This window comes from Cebus imitator, unplaced genomic scaffold (genome assembly GCF_001604975.1).
Source record: "Cebus imitator isolate Cc_AM_T3 unplaced genomic scaffold, Cebus_imitator-1.0 Scaffold817, whole genome shotgun sequence".
Lineage (NCBI taxonomy): Eukaryota > Metazoa > Chordata > Mammalia > Primates > Cebidae > Cebus > Cebus imitator.
In genome coordinates this window covers 275,992-299,248 of record NW_016108132.1, presented here as the reverse complement: position 1 = coordinate 299,248, position 23,257 = coordinate 275,992, and the positions used below count along the sequence as shown (strand labels likewise).

At 33.9% G+C, this 23,257-nt stretch overlaps 1 protein-coding gene across 3 annotated transcripts in view; it reads left to right on the top strand.

Moving 5' to 3' along the window:
* ARFGEF1 (ADP ribosylation factor guanine nucleotide exchange factor 1) overlaps positions 1-23,257 on the top strand; it is a 131,846-nt gene that overhangs the window by 14,021 nt on the left and 94,568 nt on the right. For all 3 annotated transcript variants that reach the window (XM_037735456.1, XM_017520216.2, XM_017520215.2), the window contains exons 6-13: positions 602-712; positions 11,244-11,419; positions 12,881-13,014; positions 16,737-16,971; positions 20,538-20,637; positions 20,751-20,890; positions 20,997-21,105; positions 21,770-21,971. In XM_037735456.1, the coding sequence (XP_037591384.1) occupies positions 602-712; positions 11,244-11,419; positions 12,881-13,014; positions 16,737-16,971; positions 20,538-20,637; positions 20,751-20,890; positions 20,997-21,105; positions 21,770-21,971 (1,207 nt within the window). The remainder of the gene's footprint in view (positions 1-601; positions 713-11,243; positions 11,420-12,880; positions 13,015-16,736; positions 16,972-20,537; positions 20,638-20,750; positions 20,891-20,996; positions 21,106-21,769; positions 21,972-23,257) is intronic.

Sequence of the window (23,257 nt, the reverse complement as noted above, 5' to 3'; positions counted from 1 at the left end):
CCTCCCAATTTCAAGTGATTCTCCTGCCTCAGCCTCCTGAGTAGCTGGGATTACAGGCATATGCCACCACACCCAGCTAATTTTTGTATTTTTAGTAGAGATAGGGTTTCACCATGTTGGCTAGGCGGGTCTCGAACTCCTCACCTCAGGTGATCCACCCACCTTGGCCTCCCAAAGTGGTGTGATTACAGGCATAAGCCACTGCAGCCTGCCTAATTACATTTAATATGTTTGATAAGGGATAGTGTAATATGTGTAGTAAGTATAAGTAAGTATGTGTAGGACATGTTAGAAACGTTTCATTCAAAATGCATTTTAAAGTTTTGGTTCTTAAAGATCTAATCTAGAAAATTCAGTTAAGTGGAATAATGTAATAGCTTGTCAAAGGAATCATTATTGAAATTGACTTAAATTTGGAAAATATTTAAATTTTGGTGTAAATTTTGAAGGTTTAGCATATAATTGCTTCTAATTTCATGTATCTGTTTGATTTTTTTCTTTTATTCCTCATTGTTTAGGAAAGTTTTTTCATCATAAATGTTTACTAAAAAGCTTTCAAAAAGTTAAAATAATGTTCTGTTGAATTTTTCTTCTTTTAAAGCATTATCTAAAAATGACATATTATATGATGGAGAAAACCATGATTGTGAGGAAAAGCCACAAGACATTGTACAGAACATTGTAGAAGAAATGGTGAACATTGTTGTTGGAGGTAATATACTTCATTCAAAATTTTTTTATTCTGTTTGTGAGATTGCATCTGACTTTGGAGACTTTGTAATGTGTGGAACAGAAAAGACAAAATTAAAACATTTGGAGCCAACCAATGGAAAGTTATAAATCCCATATTTAGGATTTTGGCCTTGATTCTAGAACAAATGGGTTAATATTGAAGATTTTAGCACTGAGAAATGAAATGATCAGAACTATGCTTTAAGAAGCTAAGTTGGGAAATAGGAAGTCCCAGTAGGAGACCAGCACAGTAATCAAAGCCTGGATAGGACAGAAACAGTGGAAACGGAGACAAAAATATGGATAAGTGATGTAATGGATTTTGAATCAAGAAGATTTTATAACTGATTAAGTAGGTAAAGAAGAGAAAAGAGAAAATAAAACATGTCAGAGGCCCTCAAGATTACCCCAGGGTTTGGTGATTTCTCTGGAAGCCGTCACAAGACCCTGCATATAGTTGTTCTCCCTGCATGATTTATTAGTGAAAAAGTACAAAGCAGAATCATCAATAGGAAAAGGGTATATGGGGTGAAGTCTGGAGAAAATCAGGTACATGCTCCAAAAGTCTCAGTGAAGTCATACAAGATGCTCTTAATTCAAATTGTGAAGTGTTGTCTACCAAGGAAGCTCATTAGAAACTCGGGGCCAAGGTTTTTATTGGGGGCTGTTATGTAGGCACCTAGCATGTGCCAAAATTCAGACTCCCAGAAGGAAGGCTGGTGTTGAGGACAAATCACACTCTTCGTACAGTTTAGAATACAGATATTGATCAACTTACGACCTATGCAACTTATGACCATTCGACTTTACGACCACAATCGCTAGCCACGACTGCTCCGCGTCTGGCAGCGCAAACGTTGCCCAGCTGGGCGTACAATAGTGTGGACCAGCTTCCGGCAGCACTACCATCTCTGCATGCATATAGCCTACTCAACTTACGGCCAAATAGTGTTACGACCGGTCTGTCGGAACCAATTGTGGTCGTTAAGTCGAGCACTAGCTGTAGTGAATCACTTTTATCAGTTCTGGGAATAGTGGGATACCTCCCAAAATAGTGGGATCCCTCCCAAGTAGGCCTTTCTAAGGATAGGCAGTCTCTGGCCTACTATGTTACCTCTTTTCTGTACAGGTAGTGTTTCAGTTTTTGAGTCTAAATGGATGAGTGGATGGTGGTACTATTGGTAGAATCGAATCATCTTGGAAGATAAATCACTTGGGAAAAAAGGCATTTAATTTACTTTTGACATACTGAATTTGACCTTCAGATTGGCCATTCATGTGAAAATGATTATGAAATACATAATGGAAAATAAGACTCTGGCTCAAGAGTTGCCAAGCCAGGTGGTATAGATGGGAGTCATTCTGTTAAAATTAATAGTGAAGCCATGAGATTACTAAGTGGGAAATGGTAGAGACTGAAGAAGAGACAGTGATTTCAGGAGTATGAATTTTATATATATATATATATATATATATATATATGTATGTATTTTAAAAAGTCAAAATAGGGAAGAGAAAATAGCAGTATATGCCCATGCATTCTTTAAACATATCATAATATAGTTAAGGAGTTGGAAAATTATGGCCTGCAGGCCAAATTCAACCTGCTACCTATTTTTGTATGTAAAATAATACTGTGACACAGCCACGTTTGTTTTTATATTGCCTATAGAGGCTTCTGTTGCACTACATAGGTAGAGTTAAATTGTTCCAGTAGAGATTATACCACCTGTGAAGCCTAAAATGTTTATCATCTGGCCCTTTATAAAAAATGTTCACCAGCACCTAACAGAATACAGAGTCTGAAGTGAAAGTTTTGTGCAACCTTTTTCTTAGGAAAAATGTCAAACCTAGAGAAAAGTTCAAAAAAAAAAAAAAAGTTCACTTGTACAATGAAATGAACACCTATGTGCCCTTTATCTGGATTCACTAATTGTTAACGATTTTGCTATGTTGCTTTGTATATCTTTAAACACACATACATATAATATATGTGTCTTTGCTGAACCATTTGAAAATTGGTTGTATACATCTTGACATTTCACCCCTAAATACCTCACAGTGTGTCTTCTCCAAATAAAAGCATTCTTATACATAAGCACAATTCCATTTCACACCTAGCGAAATTAATACAATTTCAAGAATATCTGATATACATATATTTTTCATTGTTCCCAGTTTTCTCAAAATGTGTCTTATATCCTTTTTTTTTTTTTCCCCTAAATCCAGAATTCACCCTAGGTACACTCTCATTTGCTTATCTGTCTGTTTGGTTTAGAGCAAGTCCTCTTGATTTTTCCCGCCATCTTTCATGACATTTACTTTTTTGAAGAGTCTTTTGCCTTGTAGAATATTCCAAATTTTGGATTTATTGGATAGTTTCTTTACCTTCCTATATGAGTAATTTGAGATTGTCATCTACATGATTAGTTTAGATTAAACATATTTGGTGAAAATACTGCATAGGTGATATTGGTACTTCATATTATATTATATAAATTGGTACATAATGATACATTACCCCCCTGTTGGTAGTGGTGTTGGTTAAGATGGTGACTATCAGCTCTCTGTAATGTAAAGGAACATTTTCACTTTGTAATTAATAGCTAAGCTGAGATGATACTTTGAGACTATATGAAGATTTATTCACCCCGTGTTTCACCCCCCTCCCCAAGATGAGGGCTTGCTCTGTCACCCGGGCTGGGGTGTAGTGGTACAGTCTTGACTCACTGCAGCCTCGACCTCTTGGGCTCAAGCAATCCTCCTGTCTCAGCCTCCTGAGTAGCTGGGTCTACAGGTACACACCACCATGCCTAGCTAGTTTTTGTATTTTTTTGTCGAGATGGAGTCATGTTTGTGTTGCCCAGGCTGGGCTTGAACTCCTGGCCTCAAGTGATCTTCCCATCTCAGCCTCCCCAGGTGCTGGGATTACAGGCATGAACCACACACTTGGCCCACTCAGTGGTTTTAGCACGCATTGTTGATCCTTGCCTTACTTAGATACGACACTGGGTTGCAATATAGCAATTTTCTAATTCTAACATTCATTGACATTTTTCTATAGAGAAGAACTCTCTCATCTCTCCCTACCCCCACTTAAAAAATATCATGGGTTCAATGAATTCTTTTATTTTATTATCTGATGTGTTATAATCCTGTATCATTATTGTTTTTATTTTTTGTCTGCCAGTAGGAATCCCTTCAAGCCAACACCCGTGTTCTTTTGATGTGATTCCATTAGTCTTTGAGCTTTTCCCTTAATGTTTGAACAGAAAGATGTTCCAGGTTCTCCCTCAGCTTCCCTTTTCCTCAGCCCTGGAGTCAGCTCGTTCTCCAAAGAGTCTCTGTTGTTCTTAGTGGGCATTTGTTTTTAGTAACCAAGAATTGTGTACAAGGTGTGCTTATTGCTAGCTGCTGAGATGTCCTTACTTGTAGTCCCTTCGAATGGACAGAGATAGGCAAATGTGCAATTAGTTTTAAGTTCCTATTTGTAGTTCTACTTCACATTCAGCACTATTAGGTTTCTCCTCATCTTCCTGTACTTCCTATTTGTATCTTCCTTTTCCTGCAGTGAAAACCCAGATTCCCAAGAAGATGCCATTAGCAACAGCAAACCTATAAAGTTCAAGATTTCTCTGTAATTTTATGCATCCTTAAATATATCCTGCTAAGATGAGTGAGAGGACTGTTTTTAAAAAGTTATCTTGAATTAATTATTTTATTGGTTCTTTTTTTAAATATGAAAAATGTTTACATGATTCAAGGTCAAAATTACATGACATATTTACATGGAGAACTCCTCCATCAGCTCCTTCCTTCTCTGATCCTCCTTCTATAGGTAATCACTTTCACTAGCTTTTAGTTTATCTCTCGAGATTAGGGGGTTGCCCATACATGTGTGCTTGTACGTAAAAGAAGTAAGCAAATGCATATATTTTTATTTCCCTTTCTAACATCTTTTGTTAGAATACTGCATGTATGTGTGTATGTTGCTTTTTTTTTTTAACCTAACATATATTAGAAATCATTCTATTTCAGTTGGCAGAGATTTTCTTCTCTTCTCTCATGGCTTTCTGCATTAATACTCCCTTACGCAGGTATATCATAGTTTATTCAGCCAGCCCCCTATTGTACTTAGGTTGTTTCCAGTGTTTTGCTGTTACAAATAATGCTGCAGTGCATAACTTTCTACATCTGTATTGTTTCATATTTATGGAAGTTTATCTTCAGGGCAAATTCCTAAAAATGAGATTATTATTGGGTCAAGTGGTAAATGAATATGAACATTTGTTAGCTATTGCTAAATTCCTCTTTGTAGGTGTTGTGCCATTTTGCACTCTTACCAGTAATGTATGAGAGTCCCTTTTTCTCCACAGCTACTAGTACTAAAAGATTTTGAGTTTTTACCAACCTGATAGGTGAGAAATGTATCTCATTTTGGTTTTAATGTACATTTCTCTGACTGTGAGTGAAATATCTTTTCACATCTATAGGATCATTTGTATATCTTTTAGTGAGTTATCTATTCATGTCTTCTGTTCACTTTTCCATCAGATTTTTATCCTTTTCCCGTTAAGAATCCTTTCTATATTAGGATTCTGTAATATATTTTACAGATACTTTCTCTCAGTTTATTATTTGCCCAAGTCTTTTGATCTTGTTATGTTGTGTTTTACTCTACATAATTTTTAAATAACATTTTTCACACATGCCTGCATATATATATTTAAGTATAAATGGGAATATACTTAAGTCTGATAATTTGCATCTTTCACATAGTAAACTATACCCATTCATGTCTATTTGTATTTCATTATATCACTGGGCTATAATTTATTTAAATAATCTCCTATTAATACTAGCATTTAGATTATTTCCAGGATTTTGCTTTTTGTAAACATTGTTGTGATATACCTTTCTTATGATAGACATCTTTTTGCACTCATCTTTTGTATAAATTATAAAGAAGGAATAGCTTGATCAAAGTCTATGAATATTAAAAAAATTTGTATACAGTGCTATAATATTGTAATGATGGTATTTATTGTTTTAATTTGCATTTGACTGTTTGTAAGGTCAAAACATAGGCAATCATTTTGATAGGTCAAAGATTATTAATTTTATATATTTCAACTTATCATTGGACTGTTTATACTTTTTTGAATTACTATTTATGTCTTTTACCTGTTTTTCCTTTTCTTTCTTTTGTTCTTATTTTCAAGAGTTCTTCATACTAAAATTATTTTTTGTTCAGTGTATTGTAAATATTTTTTTCTACTCAGTCTTTGTTTTGTTTGAACCTTTTTTTTGTTTTTTTGTTTGTTTGTTTTTGAGATGGAGTCTTGCTCTGTCACCCAGGCTGGAGTTCAGTGGCAGGATCTCGGCTCACTGCAACCTCTGCCTCCTGGGTTCAAGCAGTTCTCCTGTCTCAGCCTCCCACGTAGCTGGGATTACAGACGCACACCACCATTCCTGGCTAATTTTTGTGTTTTTTTAGTAGAAATGGGGTTTCACCATGTTGGCCAGGCTGATCTGAAACTCTTGACCTTGTGATCCACCTGTCTCAGCCTCCTAAAGTGCTGCAATTACAGGCATGAACCATCGTGCTTGGCCTATATTGTTATTTTCTGAGCACATACTTTACCGCAAAAAAAATTTTTTTGAGATTATCTTTTTATTTGTGGTTTCTGTTTTTGTTTTGCTTAAAATGAATTTTACAACCCTAAGATTATAAAATATGCTACAATACATTTTTTAATAATTTATTTTTTGACTTTTCCTCTTTAATTCATCTGAGATTTATTTTTCTTTATAGTTTGAAATTGTATAGCTAATTATAATCTGTGGAAATAATCATTTCTCAATTTGAAATGAAAATTTTATCCTAAATCGTTCTGTGTTTTGAGTTTTCTGTACAATTGTATTGAGCTATTTGTCCATTTTTATCCAGTGTTGAATCCTTTAAAATGTCTTGTCTTTATAGTACATTTTGATTTTCATAATGCAAGGCCTTCCGCTTTAATTTTTTTCTCGTGTTTAATTTTTGTGTTCTATGGTATCAGTTTTTGAAATATGTATTAAATGTGTTCTTTTTTTAGGTGAACTTTAGAGCCACTTTATTAAGTTCAAAAGTTAACGCTTATTTAGTAATTGAAATTATCATGTGCTTATAAATTAACTTGGGAAGATTATATCTTCTTTGCAACAATATTGAGTCTTCTCCTCCAGAAACATAAAAAGTTCATTTAGTGAAGCCTTTTACGTCGTTCAGGAAAGTATTGTTTTCTTCCTTTGGCTCTTACATTTTTGTTAAATTATTTCTATATGTTTGGTTTAGTTTTGATAATATTTTGGTTGAGTCTTTTTTTTCTATTCCCTAATTTAATTGGAATATAGAAAAATTCTTGTTTTTCTGTATTTATCTACTATTTGGTCACCTTCTGACCTCATATTATTTCTAAAAGTTTTTCATTTGGTTGTTTCCTCTTTCCTAAGTGAATGATGAAATTTTAATCTTTGTCTTTTCCTTTACAGCATTTATACCTCATTTTTGTTTGTTTCTTTGTGTTACATTACATTGGCTAGAACCTCCAGAAAATGTTGAGTAGTGTTAATGATGGCAAGGATCTTCATTTTTTTTAACATTATTGATAATATTTCACCATTAAATTTGATGATTGCTGTTGTTTTTGGAGGATATTCTTTATCATTACTTTTGTTTTTTAAATCAGGAGTAGCTATTGATTTTTTTAAGCCTTCTCGTTATTCTACAAATATTTTCTTTGTTGTTGTTAATTCTTCATTCTTCCTGTGTTCTTTTCCACATTTCACACTATACAGATGTTGAGTATTCTAGATCATGTCCTTGATTGCTATTGCAGTCTTTTCTAATTTCTGTCATTTTGTCTTACGAATCTGCATTCAGCAAGAATGTTACAAAGGTTTTTCCATTTTGCAAATATTTTTTAGTAATACTCATTCTACTGCTTTTTCTCGTGTAGCTTTTGTTTCAGTAACATTTTTCCCCCAAGAACCCCATTTTTCTCTGAGCTGCTTTTTTTATGGCACTGTGCTCTTGTGTATCATTGCAACATTGCTTCACATATCACTGACTGTACTAACTGGAACTGTCCTAGCTGTAAAGTCTAATTTCCAATTTGCTCAGATTGCTGTGCTTTGTCTTCACTTTTGAGCTATAAACTTTACGTTTTCACCTATTTGTAGAAAGAGACTAGATAGGATCGGTCTACTCTCAGTAATTGTGTATAGGTTTTTTTCTATTTCTTGTGAGGCCTTCCTTTCCAAAATTTGTGATGTGACTGTGGTCCAAAGGCTGACCTCATTTCTAAGCTGAAAGCAACGAAGCAGGTGCCTCTCTTGACCAGGGTATGGCTCTAGTGGCCCTTGGGCTGTGTAGTTGCATATCATTCGTCATATTATAAGCACAAACCAAAGTCAAGTGAAGCTTGGGATGAATGCTATACACTTTTTATATATTCTACACTGAGGGAGATCTTCACACTTCTTGATTTATTCTCACTCTCCCACCCCTTGCCAGGGAATCTTAGGTTGGCTTCATTCAGTAATGTCTTTAATTGGCAATAATTAAGTAGAAACAAAGTAGGAGCCTAGAACCTTAGTTGGTTTTCCTTTGGTGTTTATTGCAGCACTCCCAGTTAGCTGAGATGCTGCTCTCTCCTTTCCTGGCCTACTTGTTCTGTTTGGAGAACTACTAAATAAATAATCTACTTTAGTTAGCAGGCAGTGATCACATACAGTCTAGATGATCATGACTGTGGTCAGCTCTATTGATAGACATTGGCATAGTTCCTCAAGCTCTTTGATTTGCATCTTCCCTCCTACCTCATAGCACCTTGCCATTCTAGGCTTTGACATCTTTTAGAACCCAAGTGGTAAAACAACCATCTCTCTCAGGTAAGCCTATTCTTTGCATGTGTTCAGTCGTAAGCAGTACATTAAATTGCTTTTCCTTTGATCTCAACCTACTTTCTAGGAATTCCTCAAAGTTTATGATCCAGTGATATGCTCCTTAGTTTATCATCATTATTAAAAATACATCTCTTATGTTTATATACAAGTTTTTTGTAATTCAGTGGGATTACAAAAATTCACTAATTTTTTGTAATTTCAGTGAGATTTGTCAAAGGAGAAGGTAAATTGGTAGGCTCAATTCACCGCCTTGAAAGTAGAAGTTTTCATCTATGTTTAAGGGATAATTGGAGGAAAAAACATAAAGACAATAATAATATCTAACTGTATTAAGTTCTTCCTGTATTTGTGTGCTTTACATTTAATCTTCCCTCAAACATTGGGGTGTTTAGGTACTATTACTATCTCCTCTTTACAAATGAGAAAACTGAGTAATGAATGATTACCACTTTCTAAGAAGTGTTAAAGTGAAGATTTCAGCCCATGAGGGTGTGGCTTCAAAGTCTAAAAAGAAAATCAGGAAATGTTTTCAGTTTCTTTGAGAACTGTCTTGAGGTGGAAAGGAGGAAAGTAATATCAAAGAATATTGAGCATTACTTTGAGAAATTTAATAAAAAGAGGGAAGAAAATGGACAATAGCTGAGATGTGGTAAGAGGTGAAGGAAGATTGTGTGTGTGTGTGTGTGTGTGTGTGTGTGTGTGAGAGAGAGAGAGAGAAAATATTTGAATGTTGGATAATAGGGAGGTTTTTGGATAATAGGATAATTTAATGTTGGATAGTAGGATTGTTTTGCACACAACAATCCAGTTGTGTGCAAAAAATTGAAAAAGCATTGTTAGTGGAGGAAGATACTATTGAAGGCAAAAAGAGGTGTATTTTTGTGGTGCTGCAAGAGACAGTAAGGAAGCCTAAGATAAATTACCTAATTTTTAGCTAAATAGTAGATGGAAGTCATTTGTTAAGGGGAGGTGGGGAGAGAGCCGTAGGAAGAGATGTAATTGGGTACAGAGAGAAAAAGTTTTGAAATAAGTACTTTGGGGAATGAGATAGGACCTCAGTTTCTAATAATCATTGTTAACTTTTTTGTGAGTCTTTCCACAATCTTTACATATGTAAGCATTCTTTTTTTAAAACAATTTTTTTTGTAGAGATAGTGTCTCACTATGTTGCCCAGGCTGGTCTCGAGCTCCTGATCTCAAGTGATCCTCCCACCTTGGCCTCCCGGAGTGCTGGGATTATAGGCATGAGCTGCCATGCCTGGCCTAAGCATTCTTTATATATGTAATATATAAAAACTGTGGTGGTACTTAGCACATCAAACATTAGCATATTAAAGCTCCAGAAGTCCTCTAAGAAAGCATCTGTTTTGTGTAACAGTTTTCAAAATGATTTTTATTACTGAATATATTTTTTATGTTATACTTACTAATACATAACTTGCTTTGGAATTATCCAGTTAATCCATTCCAGGGTGTTCTGATTTGGAGAGGAGAAAGCAGCCTCTGGATAGGGGAACCAGAAGCTGCTACTCATTTCATATTATTCGAGTCAATCAAAAGTTGGAGACATGTTATCAATTAGTAACAAAATTAGTAATAACTATCAGTTATGGAGTACCAGTTGTATTATGTCTCGTATGTGTGTTTGGTGGTTCCTCATAAACCTCATTATTTCTGTTACTGATGAAGAAACTCAGGCAAAGAAAGATGAAATAACTTACCCAATTAACTGGTGAAGACATAATTGAAACATTGGTCTTTCATATTTCAGAATCTGTGTTCCTTGTAGTACAACATGGTTCTCTCATACTGTCTTATAGTTTTGTTTCAATTGGTAGCATAAAAGAGTTTCATTATACCTAGAGTAGATCTGGAACTTGATATTATTTTCATTATCTCTGTTTGTTCTACCAGAAGTCACTTGTTTCGGCTTATATTAATTACGAGTATGATTACTCAAAGTGACCTAGTGAAAAATTTTCAGTGGTTTGGGTCATTATTTCCCTGGCTGTGTTCCAAAGAACATAGATTATTAAAGATATTAATAGGAATTCTAAAACGGAAAGGGGGCTCATGATAAAATAAATTTTGGAAACACTGCATACTGTGCATCCTTCTTGGAGAGCTTTGTACATATTAGCAGCTTAAAGGCTATAATAAAGAAACCTATTTCCCAGCATTTCTTGAACTTATTTGACAGTGAGATATTTTTTCGAGGAATTTGTCTTCATATCTCAAGTCATTAGCATTCATCAAAACCCAGTGCAGTAAATGCTAACTGCTAATATAGACTAAAAAAGTAAGCTTCTGTTTTGGCACATCCTGGTTAGCCTTTCATCAGCTAAGTGTGTTTCATTGCCAGAGCCGACTTAAGGATTGTATTTGGAAGTATGCCAGATACATATTTACTTAGTAGTAAGTATGCTAACCTTTAAATGGTGCCAATACGTATTTTATTTCACATTGCTTCCCTGTCACTGTTTCATTTTAAATACTCTATGCTTTTTAAATACATTTTGATTAAGTCAGATATATTTGCATGGTTTTTATTCTTATTTTAGATATGGGAGAAGGGACTACTATAAATGCAAGTGCAGATGGCAACATTGGAACTATAGAAGACGGTAGTGACAGTGAAAATATTCAAGCAAATGGAATTCCAGGAACACCAATTTCTGTTGCATATACACCATCCTTACCTGATGATAGATTGTCAGTCTCTTCCAATGATACTCAGGTATAAATGGAAGGGTCGGGAGGGAGAGAAATCCTGTTAATCTTACAAATTTACAGGCTACCACCACCCTGTCATTAATATTTTTATCTGATGCTGCTGCCTGATTTTATTTAGTTTGGGGAGATAAGAAACTTGGGGGGTTTTTTCCTTCATTTACATAAATTACAGCAATTTTTTCCCTTCATATTTTGATAGCCACATTTCCAATGCTAAGGCATGTCTCATCTATGTTTGCATCTTCTCTCCACCCATCTACCAATTGAATTAACATTTAATAAGAATATTCATGTTACATATTTACAAGATAATTCTGGTATGGGTTGAATATTCCTAATCTGAAATTCAAAATGCTCCAAATCTAAAACTTTTTGAGTGCCAAGATGATGCTCGAAGGTCATGCACAAAGGAAATGCTCATTGGATAATTCCACATTTTAAATTTTGGTGTTAGAATGCTAAATCAGTGTAATGCAAATAGTTCAAAATCCAGAAAAAATCTGAAACCCAAAACATTTCTGATCCCAAGCGTTTCAGGTAACTTAATCAGTGGTTGTAGATGAGAAGACTTCTAGAAATTTAGGGATCTTCATCTTAACTTTCGTTTATGGCTACAAAGACATCAGTACAATGGTAATGACAGGTTCTTTTCTTCCCTACCCTATATTTTTTTGTGTAAAAATCTGCCTTTTTAGATAAGGGAGTCCTCCACTAAGTCAGTGTCCCATATTTAGGAATAGGTTTTCTTGGCTTTGTTGACCTTCAGTTTATGTTTGCCCAGAGTAAGATCAAAAGTAAAATAGGATAAAAGCGTGAAACAGTAGTAGGGAGTATAATTTAGATCTTTGAATAGTTCTCTTTATTTATTTATGTATTTATTTTTTTGAGACTGAGTCTCACTCTGTCACCCAGGCTGAGGTGTGGTGGCATGATCTTGGTTCACTGCTGCAACCTCTGCCTCCCAGGTTTAAGTGATTCTCCTGTCTCAACTTCCTGAGTTGCTGAGATTACCACACCTGACTAATTTTTGCATTTTTAGTAGAGACGGGGCTTCACCATGTTGGCCAGAATGATCTTGATCTCCTGACCTTGTGGTCCACCTGCCGCAGCCTCCAAAAGTGCTGGGATTACAGGCATGAGCCACTGTGCCCAGCCTGGTTAGGTATCTTATCAGGCATGACAAACCCGTTTTTTGTCAGTAATAGTATGAGCTGGGTAAATTTTAAGAGTTTATTTGGTTTATTAATAAGAAATATTTTTAAAGTGCATTTTTAAAGGTATTTATTGTTGGATGTGGTCCTTGGAGTGTGAAAGAAAAACAGTATGGGAGATTCCCTCATCTGGTTCTCCTTCCAAAAGTGAGGGAAACCCCACCTGTTAGTGAATTAAATGAAATACACTAGAAGTCTGAAATGATTTTACATTGGCAAATCTCTCTATTTTCATGATATATTAACTTGTTTAGGAATCTGGAAATTCTTCAGGACCTTCACCTGGTGCTAAGTTTTCCCACATTTTACAAAAGGATGCCTTTCTAGTATTCAGGTCATTGTGTAAACTGTCAATGAAACCACTGTCAGATGGACCGCCAGATCCAAAGTAAGTTATTAACTGTTTTGCCTGACAAATAGAGGTTTTTAGACTTGAAACTTACTGTTAAGGTTATGTTTGGATTTTCTTTTGTCCTTTTGGTCCTATAGAACCATAAAAAAAAATTGGGTGGAGGGGAGGTATTTTATGTTTAAGAAAAAAGTATTGGAAAACAATTCAAAACTGCTGGAGTAGATAACTTACACTATTTCCTAAAGGGTATGTGACTTAACACTATTTTCTAAAAACAAAAAATTCTAACACTGCTGGAATAGATAACTTGTGCTATTTCCTAAAGGGTATGACAGCATTCTAGAATAGTGCCTAGTGCATAGGAGGGGCTCAATAAGTATTATCAAATGAATGAATTCATGAATTCTTATTTCCATATAAGTAACTTTGGAGCCAATGTAACCCTGTATCGCAACCCTAGGTTTTTAAAAACTGCCAGTCAAAAGGTACTGAAACCTAAAAGAAAGAAATCTTAAAAGTCATAATGAAATATAATGCATATGCATTAAGGTCTGACAAATTGCCCTAGGATATGATATCTTTCTCTGTTGGGAGCAGGAAGAACTTTGAGATGGGAGCCGCTTGTCTAATTTTCATGAAATTTATCTATTAAACCCTAGGAAAGTGCATAGTAAGCCATAAATGGTCAGGTATCTTTCATGTGATTCAAATGTAACTAATTACTCTTGAGATTGAGTTTGAAAGTTATATGAGTTGCCTGCCTCTCTAATATTGCAGCATGATGTATTGCAGCATGACAATTTTAGAACTTTCTGGAGAAAGAAACCTTGGAACAGACCATAACTTTAAGAAAGGGATACTGATATAGGGGGAAGCAATAGTACTTCCATTTAAAAGTTGCCTTACTGTTAGGCAACAGTACTTCAGTTTAAAAAAATTCTATACAGTGTTTCAGTTCCTTAGTGCCAATTGAGAAGACCGGAGGCAGTTACTGTGAAAACTTCATAAATATCTGGAAACTACATTTGTTATATTTGTTTAATTTTGTCAGGTTGCACCAGTTCAGGGAGAAACATCCTTTAGACCCAGAAGCCTAAAATCATAAAATCTTTTTAGGCCCAAATCCCAAGTCAGAAATTGACATTCAAAAATCTTATTTAAAAATGTACAGTTTTGAAATTTTAAAAATCTCATTTAAAAATTGACGGTTTTGAATGTCATTCAAAAATTAACATTTTTAACATCTCATTCTAAATCATTGAAGACCCACTTTGAGAAAGAGATAAGAATTTGGTTTTATTGCTGAAGCCATTTTTGCCATGCTTTAATAATGTTATTGACCATAAAAGCCTCAGATGTTTTTTTCCAAAATCAAATGTAAAAATTATGATTTGAAAGAATTCCAGAAACCGAAAAGAAATTCTTCAAAATGCTGAGAATGGAAAGGACACAAAGGAAAATAATATGAATTTTGAGGAGTATTGTGGGTAGGGAAGGGTATGTTCATTTATCCCTGAAGACAGAGTGATCTGGTTTTGAAAAGATTTAAACTTTAATGATACAAAGGATTCTTATGAGGAATAATGTAAATTAACAAGCCTTATACTTAGTGGTTTTAAACCAAGTGTTAGTGAAATTTTTTTGAAGACCTTCTTGACTTGACTATCAGTCATCAAACATTGGAATTGAATACTGAATACACTCTTAGAGGCTATTCTTTTTCCAAAAGAATATGTAGTTTTCTGTCTTTAATGATTTTTTTTGCCAGAAGTCAAGCTTTTGTAGTTACATAATTTTCTTTTTTTGTCTTTGCTTCCCTTTGTATTTTCTGGTCTGCAGACCTGAAATTTCCAGCCTCTTTTGCCTATGTAAAGTATAACTTATGTCATAGGACAGTTGTCTAATCATTTCTCCATTCATATTGCCTTGTACACAGTAGGTATTTAACACATGGATGAATACAAGAATAAGTCCATTAATTTTTTTTGAGCACATACAGTGTACAAAATATTTTGTTAAATGTTGGGAATACAAATATAAGACATGCTTAGAACAAAAACTCATTGCTACAGATTGGTAAACTGCAGGACTTAATTACAATAGAAATTGAGCATAATAGGTGATAAATGTGAGCTAGAATAGGAAGTAGTGTGTAAGCCTTGGAAGACTAGAACAGGAGGGGAGATAGTTGGCTCACTCCATAGTTCCCTGTAGCTATTTGAAGTCTTACTTCTTGCTGTCTCTAACTTGATTTATCTAAGCTTATTTTTTTAGTAATTATTTATTTGCTGCACATATTTTTAGATTCAAAGGAAGACTCAGTGCAAGAAACATGACTGTGTAATAATGAGTCATAATATTATTGGCTCCAGTTTTATTTCAGACAAAGTAGTATTTTTTTGTGAAACCCATTTATGTAAAATTAACAATTGCTTATTAGATTTTTGTAGCTTCTTGAATTACTTGACACTTATAACCGTAGAACTTTTCAGATGGAAATCAAGGGCAATTAAGTTTACTATACAATGTAAAATGTTACTGAAAGCAGCATTTGGGCTACTTTTGTTTTTTTTTTTTTTTTTTTTAAAGAACCAACTGCTAGAGCATTTTGGTGTGTTCTACATTTGAAATATTTCCTAGGATCAGTGTCCTTGGTCTGTTGGGCTTAAGAGATCAGTTTCAATGGGAGGAAAATTATGTTTGCAAAATCAAATAATTCAAACACTCAAACACTAGATAGTGATCAGAAGCATGGCATAGGCATAGTATATTGATTGGGAAAAAAAAAAATTTAAGTCAAAAACTTCTTCAGCTTTTCATTACAAAATTATTTAGAATAAATTGCTAAGCTATTGAAGTTTTTATTTTTATTTTATTATTATTTTTTGGACAGGAGTCTTACTCTGTCACCCAGGCTAGAGTGCAGTGGTGTGATCTCCACTCACTGCAATCTCCACCTCCCAGGTTCAAGCTCTTCTCCTGCCTCGGCTTCCCAAGTAGCTGGGATTACATGTGCCCACCACCACAATCTGCTACTTTGTATATTTTTAGTAGAGATGGGGTTTCACCATGTTGGTCAGGCTCTCCTGACTTCAAGTGATCCACCTGCCTCAGCCTCCCAAAGTGCTGAGGTTACAGGCCTGAGCCACCACGTCTGGTTTTAAAGTTCTTAAATATTCTGAACACCTCTATGTTTATTTCAAAAGAAAAAAAAAACTTTAAATGGTTACTGAAAAAGTAAGCTTGAAGTAGTGCTGTCACTTGTTTATGTAACCAAAACTTTTTTATTAGTATTTAGGATTTTTGAGTAGCATAACCAGAAAAAAGTCCATTGGAACTTTTGTATATTAATACTAAATATGGCACTTAAACTGAGAAGTTTATAATGATTTGTAAGGAGAAGTATATGGTTGTGAAAGAAAGGAACACAGCATATATCTTCACATTATTTTTTTTTCCAGTGAAATAATAGTTGATAAATATTTGTGAATAACTTTTTTCTTTTTAAAAAATTTGTGAAATTATTAATATATGGTTTAAGGGAACATCAGTGAAAGCACCTGTTAGTGGTTAAGTCGTTCATATACTGTACTTTTAAGTCATTCAGAAACTTTTTTTTATGTTATAGAATTTTCTGTTCCTCTCCATTTAAGAAGTTTGTGAAATTATGTAGTATATGGAAATATTTTTGGAACTACCTGTTATTACCATAATGCTATGCTTGTCTCCAATACTATCCCTTCTTTTTTACATTTTAGGTCTCATGAACTACGATCCAAGATTCTTTCATTGCAGTTACTTCTATCAATTCTGCAGAATGCAGGACCTGTTTTCAGGACAAATGAGATGTTTATTAATGCTATTAAGCAGTATCTTTGTGTTGCACTCTCAAAAAATGGAGTCTCATCTGTTCCAGAGGTTTTTGAGCTTTCACTTTCTATATTTCTTACTTTGTTGTCAAATTTCAAGACACATCTGAAGATGCAAATTGAGGTACGTTTTGCATTTAGGCATTGAAATATAAGATTACTATTGGATGTTTCATTTGTTTCATGTTAAATCAGATTTTAATACACTGGAAAGCTCTCTGGAATGTGAAATAATGTTTGTATATTGCCATGTCCTTTTTTTTCATTCACCTGTCCAACTAATATGTGCCAGTGAAGTACTAGGTACTGCATAAGCCCTAAGAATGCAAATTGAAATAAGATGCAGCCACTGTCCTCAAGGAACTTATATTAGTTGAATAAATGATTCTAGCTCTCTGGAATTAATTTGGTCCTCACAATAGCTTTGCCATTGTCTATATGGCATATTGTAATACATTTGTTTATCTTAAAAGAAAGCTCCAAATATATACTGCATCTCCATGATTTTAAACCATTTATAAGAATTAGGCATTTTAAAAGATGTGATTGAGGGGCATTATATTTTGGGGCTCTATTTTAGGATTTTTGAAAAAATTAATATTTGCTTTATACTTTTCTTTAATGTATATATTCCTAAAGTTTTCTGCCAGAATCTTTGGAAATAGAATAACAATTATGTTGTTCTAAAATATTATCAGAGATTTAGTAGAACTAAATTAGGGATTTTTCCAATCATGTCTGCATGTGTTGTGCAGGTGTACCAGTTTCTGATTATTTGTTTTAAAAATAGTACTTTATGTTTTACCAATTTAATGAATGATTTTTTTCAATTTGTTATTTCTTGAAAGGTTGTTTTTGTTGCAATGTTGTATGTTTTAGAAATACTCATGTTGTCAGTTTTACCTTTATCTTATGTTTGATATACAGGTTATATTTTAATTTTTTTAATTTTGTATTTAATCCTAACTCAAGACTCAGTTCACTAGCTCAGTAGAAAGGATGAATTATTTTCCCAGAATTTTGAGATGGCTAAATAGTCACATTTATCCTTTAATGTTAATGTTCTGTAATATCTATCAAGATTTATTTAGAACATTGTTATGGGAATGAAACAGAATTAGGCCTTGGTAATTTAAGTGAAAAGTCTTTAAATTTGGGCCATATTTTTGGACAGGAAACCATTTTTGGTGCCTATATGATGTATGATGTCAAGTTTTAGGAGTTGGCCATGTGTCTGTTAAAATAATACAAGGCATTTAACTGGGGAGAGTTGCCATTTTTAGATAGTTTTCTTTTCCCATTATATTTAGGAACTACAAAAACTTTTGGAACTTTTGCTTTTATAAAAAACCAGAATTCTTTCATTTGATGATGAGGCATTTAAGTTGACAGAAAATTTTGCAAGACTTTATGTAGCCAATTACAGATTTTTTTGGACACCGATATTCTACTTCTGTAGGGACTGCTTACAGACTGTAAAATATAAATTCTTAGATTTAGATATCAGAAATTACTTAAGTTGAGATTACTATTTTTGCACAGCAAATTCGACGTAACAAAAATGAATTTGAAAGGAAACACTTTAAGAAATTTCTTGTCAACTTGTGGATGACAGATTCTCATTATAAAATTATTGTAATATTCTAATTTTTAAAAATTAGGTTTACTTCACTTTTTGTTGTCTGTCAGAGGGAGATAATGAGGATAAAATGAGATAAATATAGATATGCTTTCAAAAATACACATTCAAATTCAAAATGAGCTGAACTTGGAGAAAGCTCAACATATGAAAACCTAAATTTGCAAAATAAAATTAATATTATTGTTACATGAAGACCATTTTATGAGTATGTTCACTTCAGAGTTTTTGTGATGTGATTTTTCTATAGGTCTTAAATTATGTATCTCTTTCAGAAGATACAGTTTATATACAACTTTTCAGGAGAACATATGTGAAGACAATATACTTATGATAGAGCTGTTGTTCCACATACGGACATTAGAGATGCTCGATAAATCATTAAAAGGTTGATTTTATTAGAGCCCCTATTATGATAGGCATAGTATCTTATATTACAGTAATAAGCTTTGCTTATTAGTATAATTTGATAAACCATAGATAGTAGCTAAAATTTTTTCTTCCCTCTCCCTTCCAATCTGTGTTATTTATCTTGTTAATCAGAGAATCTCAAAAGTTTTTGATTCACAGCACTGTTAAAGTTTAACTTTTCATGTTGCACATAGGCCAGAGAAACACTTCTAGATCTGTGTTCTATTTATTAAGAAGGCAGAGTCAAACAACTTAATAGATATTTGTCTTCATAGCCTACTATTTCAAAAACAATAGGATGCATAAAGTAAAAGAAAAATAATATTTTTATTTTATTCTTAACCACAATTACTTAGCACTGGGATGTGTGTGCCTATTACAGACTGCACACAGCCTCTTATATCTTGGAATTGAACACTGCTCCCCCTCACTCCTGTACTTCGTTGATTTTCATGCATTACTTGGTTTTTATCATACCAACTACCAAAACCCAGCTTTGCAGAGATAATGTCATTGAAGGGAATATAGTGTAATCTAATTGAAATAATGAGCAATCTTTCAAGGTATCCAGCAGATAGATCTCCCTCTGAACTTTGCCCCAAAATTTTTTCATGACACCTTTATGAGTTTGCTACAGCATTCTGGGTACCTTGATGTAGTATTTGGGAATTGTGGCCATGTTGCTGTCGTATTTGTTGAACACCTACTACGTGCCCTGTAATGTAGACATGATCCTTAGCAAGAAAGACCTGGTCCTTACTGTCTACAAGCTTACAATCTGTAGGAGATACCGATATTAAGCAAGTAAATAGAAATACACTGAGTTTTGTGAAAGAAAATCACATTACAGGGCTACTGAATTCAGTTTGGGGGAGATTCAATCACTTATATTCAGTTTAGGGGGAGATTCAGTCACTTATATTATAAATGTGATTTTCTGGATTCGTAATGCATGTATTTCATAAATGTTAATATGTTGGTTTTTTCCGTCATTCCTTCTTAAAGTCACTTTCATAGAACAAATTTAAACCTGAAAATTCTTAGTTGTTAAATTGAAATTTATCTCATTAGGTTGATTACTTGCTTGATTATTTGGTGTAAAGAGTAGTGAGAAATGGTTTGTATGTAGTTTTCAAACAGTAGAGATTTTCACTTTTGTGAGTAATTAGAAAAATAAAATCGTATGAGACTTAGATTGTTTTTATTGTGTTGATTAGAGTATCAGTTACATTTAAATCTGGGAACAGTTAGACCTCTCAGTACTAGAATGTCTCTGAAAAATGAAAGTATAAATTATGCTCTTTGAGGGGGATTTAAAAAGCATAAGTTATAGTCTATAAAAATGTTCAATAAATTACCACCTAGAGGAACTCTAAATCTTTACATATTTCTTTTGTAGCAGCTGTGTTGAGAATAAAACATAACAATGTGAATTGCAGTGCTGATGCTAGAAGGACAAGTTTAAGTCCCTTATCTAAGATATTTTAGTCCTCAGATTTCAGAGCTGGAACTCGAAAAATAGTTGAACTCCTTAGGAGCTGGGTCCTAATACCTGCTCTACAGCTTTGGAATGTTTAAAAAGAGATCACATATATGAATTCTAAACAATATTTTAAACAGAAGTTTTCTCCTAATCACAGGTGTTCTTTAAAGAAATTTTCTTATACATTTTGGAAACTTCTACCAGCTCATTTGATCACAAATGGATGGTTATTCAGACACTAACAAGAATTTGTGCAGGTATTTTAAATTCTTTCTTTTTATTATCTCTTTCTTATTACTAGATATTTAAAAGGCTAAATGTACTCACATCCTAGATGTACTTTGTTGAAATTAATGTTATATTGTTACAGATGCTCAAAGTGTAGTGGATATTTATGTAAACTATGACTGTGACTTAAATGCAGCCAATATATTTGAAAGACTGGTAAATGATCTATCAAAAATTGCTCAAGGAAGGGGCAGTCAAGAACTTGGTATGAGTAATGTTCAGGTAGGAACTTTAAAAACATTTTCAAATTTAAACTTTACCAGGGAAGAGCCATATATTTTCCTTAAAAGACCTTTTTTTGAAATTGTATTTTTGAATTACTTTATAGGAATTGAGCCTGAGGAAAAAAGGTTTAGAATGCTTAGTGTCAATTTTGAAGTGTATGGTTGAATGGAGTAAGGATCAGTATGTGAATCCCAACTCTCAGACAACTCTTGGTAAGGTGATATTTTGAGTCGTAATTCTTTGTCATTTTAAGTGAATAATATTCTGGAGGATAATTGCAGATGCTGTTAAACCAATTTCATGACATATTTATTTATTTAACTGATGATGAAGCATTCTCTGTGAGTTAAATAACTAGCTTTAAAATTGTAAAATTTTTAACTTAGTTATCCAAACTATTTTTTTCTAAATCTTCTTAGAAATATTTTGATTATATAAAATGAAGCATATTTATGCAACTTTCTTGTAATATAATTATAGAGGAAACATATAAAAGGCAGTATGTTTTAAGAAGGTTGAATTGTTCATCTGTGTTTGATGTTTACCCTCACTCAGAGAAAAACTCATAGCTGCAGGGCTACACTGGTGTTATCGAAAACAATTCCTCATGAGGAATGAGCTGAGAGCAGAAATCCAGTGGATACTCAGCACTGCAACTGCAAAAAGAACTCCTCCTAATGGTGCAGACTATACACGTACAAATTACAGTGTGTTTTAATATCAAAGTATGTTGTTTATTATGTTACCTAATAGTTGTTTTGTATTAAATAGATATCTAAGCAACATTTATGCCTTGCCTTATTCAAGAATTTGTTTGCCCTTTCATTTTTTTTTCTTTGATAGAATAATGTACTCTACCAATTTTTCTTCTTTCAGGTCAGGAAAAACCCTCAGAACAAGAGATGAGTGAAATCAAACACCCTGAGTCAATAAACAGATATGGAAGTTTAAATTCTCTGGAGTCAACATCATCATCAGGAATAGGCAGCTACAGTACACAGATGTCTGGCACTGATAATCCGGAACAGTTTGAGGTCCTAAAGCAACAAAAAGAAATAATAGAACAAGGGATAGATTTGTAAGTGTCACAGCTTAAGGAGAAATATTACTGAATATCTCTTTGCCAGTGTGGTGCCACCCCTGCCCTATGTTTATCACCTTACAGTGAGTAAAATGGAGGGTAGTTCTCATGGATCTAGTTCACAAGGCTCCTATTCAGATCCCCCTGTTCGTTGCAGTCTAGCCCAACTAGTTTCCTGTAATGCCCAACCAGTTTTGTCATATAATTTGTCACCATATTATAAGTGCTATTGATGAGCACCATCTGTGCAATTTTGCATTGTTTAGCTCATTATGAAATCCCCCATTATATTTTCTAATCATGTGACAACTCAAAACATTTAAAATATCAAATTTCTAATAGCTGTCAGTACTCCTTTATAGGTTTTACCTTTTCTCCAGTTGGGTTACAAATATACTACTCTTGTTATTGATTTCATTTTTACATGTTGATAAGGTGATCACCTCTCTTTCCAACCTGGCTAGTATACTAGACCCTAATCTTGTGAAATCAGTTTTCCCACTAAGCTTTGTGATACCTGCCTGCTTCTGCTTCCTTTGTGAATATCACCATGCTGTCTTCCTTTCTGTTGTAGCCCATCTCTTTTTTCAAAGAGATGCCATAAGGAAAAATAAAATTGCTTGCCTGTTTTCATGAATCTAGCTATTATAAACTTAAAAATTCCCCTGTGTGTTTACTTGGTTTGCTACTTCTGTAAAGCATTTCTTCCTGATACTTAAGTAATGCCTTTTAGTGAATGTTCAGGTATCTCTTTTGTCCAGTGTTAATATGACCAAAAAATTCAACAAAAAGGTACACATATTCTATTACAAAATTTAAAAATCTTATAAAATTGCCTCAGGAAATAGCTGTCAGTACTGCATTCATTCTAATTGTTCAGTCAATATTTATTAAAATCTCATCTGTTCCAGATGGTATGCAAGGTCCTGGGGAAACTAGATAGCTGGAACAGCTCTTCCTTCTGAGGGGCTCATGGTCTAGTATGTATAAACAAATATGTGTATTAAAATTCTGGTGGTCACCCAGTAAACACGTATTTGGTACTTGGGACTGTTGCCAAGCACCATGAAGGCACTGGTCTTTGTATTCAAGATTGCAGTCTAAACATGAAGAATTTTTTAAAACAGTACTATGGAAGGTCTATAAAAGAATGTTGTTGTACAGAGTAAGTACTGCCAAGGTTCTTATTTTTGAAGTATTTGAGAAGTGAGAAGGAGTAGTCAGAGGGCTTCAAAGTGGAATTCTCCCTAACCTCTAGTCCTTCTCGCAGCAGTACTTGCTTT